Raw genomic sequence first — 10,008 nt, 5'->3', positions numbered from 1 at the left:
TGCACTATGCATGCGTCATTGCACGTGACGCCTACACATGACCTACACATGCATGCGCCATTGCATCTGGCGCCTTCACATGCATGCACAATTGCATGTGGCGCCAATGAATACCATTTTTATTGGATGCGTCCATCCAACTGACGCCTATGTTTCATATTTTTTAAAAAGTAATTATTTTAGTAAATATTTTGAAAAAACAATTATTTAAGAAATTAAATTGAAAAAAATTTGGTTATTTAAAAAAAAAATTCCTTACTAATCCTCACTACGGTTCAAAATCGTGTTGGGCCTTGTAGAGAGTGAGCTAAGATCTTCATATTCATACCCATCCTTCCATTCAACACACGAATCCCATTCCCAACTATATTCTTCCATTCTCCCATACAATTTCCACAATCAGAACGATTCCAACCTCTCATAAACATGGTACTTTCCCTCTCTTTATTCTCTTCCTAATTCTACTCAACCCCAATTTTTCAACCTAATTCTTTCAACACATCGAACTAAAGTTTCCGATTTTTGTTGTATTTGGTTGCAGGCTACTCTTGCTGACACTTTTCTCGCCGACCTCGATGAACTCTCCGATAACGAGGCTGAAATTCCTGTGAGTTTTTAATTTTAAATTTTAAATTTTGAAGCAATTTTTTTCGTATGTGTGATTAAATTGATGTGCAATGTGGGTGGGTCTATCTCAGGCGGATGATGATGTGGATGCGGCAGACATGGATGAAGATGTTGATGGTGACCTAGCTGATTTGGAAAACCTTCACTATGAGGACTTGGATAGTGTTTCCAAGTTGCAGAAAACCCAGAGATACATTGATGTTATACAGGTTTGTGGTAATCACTTGGTTTTTGATGGTTTTATATTGTTGTGCTTGCTGTTGCGTGTTGCAGCTATGAATGAGACTTATAAGGTTGCAATTCTGGTTGTAGAAGGCAGTTAAAAACTAGATTTGTTGTTATATTGTTTCTGAATTTTGGTAAAATCTAGAATCAATTCAACTAAGAGTATGATTGTGTATTCATTGGCATGCGTTATGAGATGCCGAAACGGAGAAGCAAGCGACATAATTGTTTGTTGCTATGGAGCAAATTAGGTTTTGACTACTTGTAGAATTTGAAAACAAAGACATGTTAAGCAAGACCGTCTTAAATTTTTTGGGGCTCTGTGTAGGTTAACCACATTTAAGTCTGACAAATCAAATAGGGACCCTATTTTATCATGATGTAATTGTGACAAATATTTTACAGAGCTCTTTTTAGCCACGGTTTAAACAAGTCAAATTTTGGGCCGCTTTGTACTGGTTGCAGCTGAAGCTTTTAACAACCCTCATTGTTTGTTTGGTTTTTACTTAATCATTGTTTCTCTTTCTGTTTTTTTCTAAATGTATGGAGGTTCTTATATATTTAGACGTGTGTTGAATTTGGCATGTAACTGAGGGCTAATGTTATTCTTTATGGCAGAAAGTGGAAGAAGCTCTTAACAAGGGTTCAGATGTCTCAATTCAGGGAGTAGATTTAGAAGACGATCCTGAATACCAATTAATTGTGGAATGCAATGCTTTGTCAGTTGACATTGAGAATGAAATTGTCATTATTCACAATTTTATTCGCGACAAGTATCGTTTGAAATTTCCAGAGCTAGAGTCACTAGTACATCACCCAATTGATTATGCACGTGTTGTTAAGAAGATAGGAAATGAAATGGATTTGACTCTTGTTGATTTAGAAGGGCTTTTACCATCGGCCATTATCATGGTTGTCTCAGTTACAGCATCGACTACGACTGGCAAGCCGCTTCCAGAAGAAGTCCTTAGTAAGACAATTGAGGCTTGTGATCGAGCTCTTGCTCTTGATTCAGCAAAGAAGAAAGTTCTTGATTTTGTAGAAAGTAGAATGGGTTACATTGCCCCTAATGTTTCTACTATAGTTGGGAGTGCTGTCGCAGCTAAACTCATGGGAACCGCTGGTGGTCTATCTGCTCTTGCAAAGATGCCGGCTTGTAATGTTCAGCTTCTTGGAGCCAAGAAAAAAAATCTCGCTGGATTCTCCACTGCAACTTCGCAATTTCACGTAGGTTATATAGAGCAAACAGAAATATTTCAGACTACTCCTCCTCCTTTAAGGATGCGCGCATGCCGACTCCTGGCTGCAAAGTCCACACTTGCGGCACGAGTAGACTCAATACGTGGGGACCCATCTGGGAAAACTGGAAGATCCCTCAAGGATGAGATCCATAAAAAAATTGAGAAGTGGCAAGAGCCCCCTCCTGCCAAGCAACCGAAACCACTTCCAGTGCCTGATTCTGAACCTAAAAAGAAGAGAGGTGGTCGAAGGCTTAGGAAAATGAAGGAGAGGTTAGCAGAAAGTTTGCTACTACTTATTTATCTCAGGGTGCAGGGCTGTGAGAGTATATTAATTTTTTACTTTTTTTTCTTTCTAATTCATGATTTGTTTTGATTCCTATGTCAGGTATGCAATAACAGACATGAGGAAGTTAGCCAATAGGATGCAATTTGGAATTCCTGAAGAGAGCTCTTTAGGTAATTTTACCAGATTTCACTTGTCCTGATCTGATTTACATTTGGAGTGCAATGCTTTGCATTTTTCTTTTTGTAGTTAAGGAATTATAGATTAGTTAGAAGGAGAAAAGCAGAATATCAGGAATGCTACTTTGAATAATTGTGATATTATGGTAGCAAACTCCCTGTTAGCCATGACTATGCTAGATTGTGTGAGTGTAGTTTTGATCTGGTTCCCCATTAATTAGTACTCCTATTATACTTATTAAATTAATAATCGAAATAGAAAGTACACTGTATGCATGAAACTTAACATGGCTTAAATGAGTTGTTATAATTCTATTCAAAACTCTCAAACTGGACGAGTAGAAATATCAGACAACTTTTGGTTGACTTGTTTTTGCTCTATATTGGAATTTAACCCATCCTTACAAACTGTCTTGTAAGGTGAAGGGTGTCGTTCTTTATTAACTCATTTCATACCTTATCTTTATTCTATGTAGGACTTGGATTTTTTCTAATATAGCATGAAAACAAACAACCAATTATGAAAAATAAAATATAAATTAGAAATATGTCCTGCAACGCGTTCAAACAACAATTTTAGGATTGGAAGTACAATGGTTGTAATAGGGTAACTATTACCAGCCTTAGACACAATATTGTGCTACTACAAATTCAATTCCAATAATCCAGATCCACTAGTGTGACCAAGATTAAAACAAACCTCCCTTCTAACATGATAAGACTCCTAATACCTAACCTTTGGAAGTGAACATCATCCCTTTTTTGTTTTTTATTCTTTTAATATGCTTAATAATTAATATGCAATAATGTCATTTTCTCCTTATTTTTTACATTTTTACAATGTGTGTTATAGGGGACGGTCTTGGTGAGGGTTATGGAATGCTTGGTCAAGCTGGCAGTGGCAAGCTTCGTGTGTCAGCAGGTCAAAGCAAACTTGCTGCAAAAGTTGCTAAAAAGTTAGTTTTTTCTTTCTGATTTTAGTTCTACTTATCTTAGTTTCTGGTTAATTAATTGTGTTGCAATATTCTTAATCATCATTCCTGTCTTGGTAATTATCTAAGTAAACAAAATGACAATTCTGATGAACTATTTTCATTTGTCAGATTTAAGGAAAAGAATTATGGTAGCAGTGGTGCTACATCTGGTTTAACCTCAAGTCTTGCATTTACACCAGTACAGGTTAGTTTCATCTATTACTGTTTCTGTAGATTTTCTCTTGCTCTGTAGCTGCATAACTAGTGTAGGGGTTGTTTTTTTTGTGTAAAAATGGTTATGGGAATCTGTTAATGGAAGTACTGTGAAGCATGGGAAGCAAATTTAGGGGCAAATCACATCATAAGTTTTCCAGGTCCTCGAATAAGTCAATGGCATGTTAATATCATTAAAAGGATGTCTACCAACATGTGGTTTTTCTTTATCTAGGAACTCGTTGGGCATGTGATGCTCTAGTTGAGGTGTTTTAGAATTCCATGTTGCCCATTGAGCCACTTCCATACTAGGTTCTGTCCTTTCAGAAGCCATCTTGTGACGATTCGTCATTCTTTTTTGCTTTGAGAATAGAGATACGATTGCTAAACATTTGAGTTAACTCAGTGTCATATGGGATTACAAGTCTATGCAGCAAAACCAAACTAGCTTCCATACAAAATCACTTTTCTAAACTCGTGTAGACTTGCTTAGAACTCAAGTTTAAGGTTGATTGAATGAGTCTACAAACATAATGATTATTTTCTCCCAGACACGAATAAGAGGTTTAGTAATGTAAATGAATATAAGACTCTCTAGTGCAGAAACAATTTTTCTCGTAATTGTAGCACTCTACTCTATAGATGCATGATGCATCTAAAATCACAACACACCCATTTGTAAAGGAGGCGAACAAGGTTGTATTGATTCTCAATCCCATAGCTACCACCATCAACCAGAAAGCATGAATAAAAACCCTCTGTTACAATTTTACAGTGATCTCAAGTCAATTAGGGGAATGAATCTAACTCTGATGAGCTGAGTCCTGCTCCTACGACGATTGGAACCCAAATATTCCACCATCCTTCAATTTTAGCAATTTTGAATCTTGTCATTGTCCATTTGTTCATTGATCTTGAACTTGTTATGCTCTTTTAGATAGAATAGAATTTTCTGTCATCCCTACTATACCCCAGTCTTGGCATCCCCAGTTGTGATTGACTTCTCTCATTACTATACCCCACCATGTTCGTGGCTCCTTGTGATTGACTTCTCTCATTTAATGCCCTTCACTCTCACCAGCAACCACTTCTGTTTTCGTCCTTTTCATTAGTCATGAGTATTTCCTTGATTATCACTTCTTCCACCTATGGATCTGTCTTCTGATATTCTAAAGAGATTCCCACTGGCAAATTGCGACTTGTTAGATGCTGAACTGCAAAGTGTTTGTCTCATGAGAAACAGTGATACATGTCTCTACGTCTCAAACACCCTTCATACAATTGTACCTTCACATTTGCTCTCATACTCTAATTAATCGTATAGTATCACAATCCGCCAGTTGCTTCTTCTCCTTAGTCGATTCCTTCATTTAGAAAGCTTGTCAATCTCGATCACCCTTCCCAAGCCTAATCTCCTTCGAACACTTGAATCTCCAGTCATTTCCTACATTCAACCACCATGTTTTCAAGACTTAGGAGTAATTGCAATAACTGCACCTGAATCTCTTTTATGTATTTGCATCTGGCGTCCATGAACCAATTCACGGCGTCAATACTCTGACACTAATTGATTGAAAACCATCCTGATACAGTCAAAAACTGGGGATTAACCCATAAACCACAAACTGAAAATAAGAAACGGAAGAGACTGCTAGTACTTCGAGGGGCTCAGTGTTAAAGCTTCCTAGTTCCTCCCAAATCCCACTCCTCAACCGAATTCCTTTGCCCTCTCCATTGAGGCAATTAGCTCAGGTAGGTTGGTAAAATTTCCCTGGTTTTTTCATTTATTAAACTGCAGTCTTTAGGCTGTGATTTAGTTAATGCATCTAACTGAATAAGATATACTCAGAGTCAGACAGGTGGCAGATTTGTTTATATGAGTTGCAAACTTGTGAAACCATCAAAATAATCTGAAGAGAAAAAGAACATGATAGGAGATCTTTAGTTAAAAAGATCTATATGACAGACTAGTGAACTGACATTTGTAACTAAGCAGCAGTTGTTATGATCTGGCACTTGTAACTAACCAGCAGTCGTAATAAATAGGAAGGATAGGGAAGTGAGAAGTTTGGTCATTGTTGTAAGTACTGAACTGGGAGAGGTTTTAGGGAACTCTCAAATTACCCTTGTATTGTTCTTCCTCTGGATCACATTGATCCGGTGCAAGTTTCACAATAAAGATCATCATTCTCATCTATTCTTGTCCTTTACCGTTTGATGCCTAGTTGAACCCTATAATGTGTATATCAATAATATTTAATATTTACTAGCATGGATGGTGAATATGAGTTCGAGTTCAAAATGCTTTTAGCACAGTAATTTATTTAGTCGTGTTTATTTATTTATCTATTTTCAGGGGATTGAGCTGACAAATCCACAGGCTCATGCGCATCAACTTGGTAGTGGAACTCAAAGCACCTACTTCTCTGAAACAGGAACATTTTCGAAGATCAAGAGGACTTGAAACCATGCATGAACCGAGTTCTTGTTTTGTCTCCTGAATTAGTGATATGGTAAAACATACCATTGAATTTGTATCATAGCCATATTTGGAGATAATTATGTGTGAATCTGTTTTCCGAGTGTTGAAGTTCCCTCTGTATATCATCACTTTTCCAATGCTTGCTTTGAAGTTTCTATTCATAGTTATAGAGAAGTGATAAACAACCTATACCATTTTCATGAGATAGGTTAAGAAAAAAAAAAGAAAAAAGAACTGACAATGTAGACTACAAGGTTTGTGTTAACTAAAGATCAAGTTTCTTAGGGCATCTTAAGGGCCAATGACATAGCTTCATGCATTGAGTAGAATTGGTTACCATGGGTTTAGTTGGTGCCATCTAAAAAAGTCAATGTTTTGTACTTAAAGAAAATGAAAAAGAAAATCAAATGTCAGTTTATGGAAAGCATACTGTTTTAATTAATTCTTTAAATGTATCAAATTTAGTAAATTACATAAACATGCAAATTTAGTGAACAGTCATTTTATATTTTATATCTGACGTTCATGTTCCATCTGCCTTTTATAATGCAATGCAAATCGTGTTTTTGATAGCATCACATCTAAATTAACTCTCCTAACTCTCCTTTAGATATGACATATTTTTCAGTAGCAACAATATTTGTTTATCTTCTAGTAGCTCCCTTATAAAATCTTGTATAATGTAGTTTATGCACGAGGAGTTGACATATTTGGACATCAGATACTAATGGTAGTTGGCAATCCAATGAAAATTGGTGTGACCTGAGTGGTTCAACGATCAGATCCAATGGGTTTCTTGAACCGACAAATTGATTTTTTTTTTTAACTCGTCAAAACGACGTCATTTTGGATGGGAGTATTTTATAACCTATTATATTGCATTGTTATAACTTATTTGAATTTGTGGTATTGTTGAATGTTGAATGTTGCAAACCGAGGCTAGAATCGTGAATGGTGTCACTTTTCTTAAAAGTATTTCAAACACTTTCTTATAATCTTAGAGTTGGAACGCAAGAATACCCAGGATAATTCAACATTCTAATCGAATTTGTACAAGATTGATGAAGATTCGAATGCAGGGAAGAGTGTATGGAATTATGTGAAGAGGATGTATATATTTGTTATATTTTTTCCTGAATCAAAAATGTTCAATTTATAAGCTAAAGTGGTGATGTTTCACAAGGTTGCGACCCTTGATGAAACGCATCCTTTTAACAACATTTTTTGTTGAAAGTTGTAACTTTTCACATACCTGTTTCTGATTCCTAAAACAAACAGTCTATTGCAACGGTTCAGAAAACGTTACTACTTTTGAATTCAAACAAACTATCTATTGCAACACCGTTGTCTATTTTTGTAAACACCCTATTGCAACAGTTCACTGACCGTTGCTTGTTTTCAAATTCAAAAGGCAAGTAGCCTACTGCAACGGTTTATCAAACGTTCCACTATTTTGCCTACAACAGCGGTTTTATCAAATGTTACACTGTTTCGCATTCTACAACACTTCACAAAATGTTATGTATTTTCAAATTCAAAATACTAACTTCACGTGCATATTTTCTTGTCATTTTGGAACACACTCAAGATTATTAATTCTTAATAATTTACAACAATCCCCCACTTGTTCTAATAATGACAAGATCAATTCCAAAAAAAAAATGTAATAAAGAATGTTAATACAGTTAGGTATTTTTCGATTTAAAACTTAACCTTAGTGAGGACATGCAAAGTCTAATCTGAATATTAAGTAACAATGCTTTTAGACCATTAATCCATATGATTAGACCGACGTTACCTTACACGCATTCTTTAAGGTTCTTCCCTTACATATCTCGCCTAACACTTATTTATGGTCACATGCTTTCCTGTTTCGTGAATTTTTTGTGAGAGAAACTCCAACTCTCACTTTGAGACGACACCATCTCGAAATTTATATAGGTGAAATTCATATTGTATCCTTTTCCATGAGACACATACACTCGGTATTGAACTTCATGAAGAGTTTAAATAAAAACTCAACCCTCATTTTAAAGGTCAACATTATCACGAAGTGTTCGACAGACATCCAAATCAACGACTTGTTGTTACCCATTGAATCTTGAGGTTAATGTTCTGTTAACGTAAGATTGGGTTGCCGCCGTTGTCGAAACTCTTACTCAAGGAGTTTCAACCACATGCCTCTCGAGGTTGTTTTTACTAAGTCTTTGGCTAGTGACTTAGTAAATGGGTCAACCAAATTATAATTTGATCATATATATGTGAATGAGATGATTACATCCTTAATCAATTTTCTCATGAAAGAATGTTTAAGTCCTACTTGCCTAGACTTTATATTATACACTTTTTGTATGCTTTAGGTAAAATGACTTGACTATCGCAATGTATCAACACCTTTGAAACATTGTCTTTAGCCAATGTAACTTCCAACAGAAGGCCCCTCAACCACTAAGCTTCTTCACCAACGGAAGCAAGAGCCTCAAACTCTAATTCTATGGTTGAGAGAGTGATCCATATTTGTTTCTTGCTCTTCCAAGAAATTGTACCCTCGGCTAGTGTAAATATCCACATAAATACATATTTATGATATTCAACACTTGATATCAAACTCATATATGTATATCTTTCTAGTATGGCAAGAAATCTACCATAATGGAGACAAATTTTGTTTTTGTTTTCATAGGATAGCCAAAAATCCTAATTATGGCCTTCTAGTGCTCCCTATTTGGATTGCTAGTAAAATCTACTCATTTTACTAATTCCGAATGTTATGTCGGATCTAATACATTGCATGCACTTGCATATTCCAATTAAGCCACAACTCTTCCATCATTCTTTTGAAGTTTGACACTAGAATCAAATGGAGTACTTAATTTCTTGAAATGTAAGTGTTTGAACTTGTCAAATAATTTTTCAACATAATGTTTTTGACTAAGTTCATAACCCCAACTATTTCGCATTACTTTGATCCCCAAAAGTGTGTCAACTAGTCCATGATCATTCATCTTGAATGTGGAAGTTAAAAACATTTCTTGTTTCTAAAATTCCATTCATCTGGTTGCTAATGATCAATCATATAATCAATATAGAGATAAATGAATATCACAGTGTTCTCACATAACTTTGTGTTCAAACACTTGTCACAAGAATTAGATGAAGAAGATTTTTAGGTAATCATACACGACTATGCAAGAAGGTTTTTAGATGAAGTGAGAGATGAAATTATGAGAAATTTAAAGTAATATAGTATGAATTGCAATGAGTACCTTAAGCATGTTCACATGTCTCAAATATTCACTTGAATTTCCATGTTCAACCTTCTTGGTCAACTTTATCATTAATGTGCATGACACTTTTGATCCTTTTTCTTCTTTGATAATATTTGTCTTCATCAAAATTGAACTATACATAATATGTATTTCTCACAATCTCCCCATTTTGATGATGACTAAATATTTGAATTTATGTTATGATAATGATTGAAAAATCTCCTCTTAAGTTGTGTGTCTCCCCCCCATTAATTGGTAAATCTTGCAACGACAAAGTCAAACTTCTGATGTCATTGTCTCGTTACTTGTTTTAATCCATATAAAGATTTGACAAGCTTCCACGCCTTTGGTAACTATACTGAAACACATAACCTTATGGTTGCAACATGAAAATCTCCTCATCGAGATATTTATTTAGGATTATTATTTTGACATCTATTTGATGAGCTATAAGGTCATGCAAGGAAGCTAATGCAAGCGATACTCTAATTTTCGTCGTGCTTGCTACTAATACA

At 35.4% G+C, this 10,008-nt stretch overlaps 1 protein-coding gene across 1 annotated transcript; it reads left to right on the top strand.

Annotated features, from left to right (window-relative positions):
- Positions 1–260: 260 nt before the first annotated feature.
- Positions 261–6,361, top strand: LOC127128027 (U4/U6 small nuclear ribonucleoprotein Prp31 homolog). The gene is made up of 8 exons (XM_051057288.1): positions 261–429; positions 542–607; positions 699–836; positions 1,471–2,363; positions 2,479–2,549; positions 3,409–3,511; positions 3,659–3,734; positions 6,099–6,361. Exons 1-8 carry the CDS (start codon positions 427–429, stop codon positions 6,204–6,206), a joined length of 1,458 nt encoding a protein of 485 aa, XP_050913245.1. The 5' UTR covers positions 261–426; the 3' UTR covers positions 6,207–6,361.
- The last annotated feature ends 3,647 nt before the right edge of the window (positions 6,362–10,008 follow it).

The sequence above is a fragment of the Lathyrus oleraceus genome, chromosome 3, assembly GCF_024323335.1.
Source record: "Lathyrus oleraceus cultivar Zhongwan6 chromosome 3, CAAS_Psat_ZW6_1.0, whole genome shotgun sequence".
NCBI lineage: Eukaryota > Viridiplantae > Streptophyta > Magnoliopsida > Fabales > Fabaceae > Lathyrus > Lathyrus oleraceus.
Note: the sequence above shows the minus strand (reverse complement) of the source record. Positions and strands in the feature narration are given on the sequence as shown.

Excerpts from the sequence above, each read along its gene's own strand:
- LOC127128027 (XM_051057288.1), top strand. Across the intron at positions 608-698 it reads ATAACGAGGCTGAAATTCCT|GCGGATGATGATGTGGATGC; the intron begins GTGAGTTTTTAA and ends GGTCTATCTCAG. Across the intron at positions 837-1,470 it reads GATACATTGATGTTATACAG|AAAGTGGAAGAAGCTCTTAA; the intron begins GTTTGTGGTAAT and ends TCTTTATGGCAG.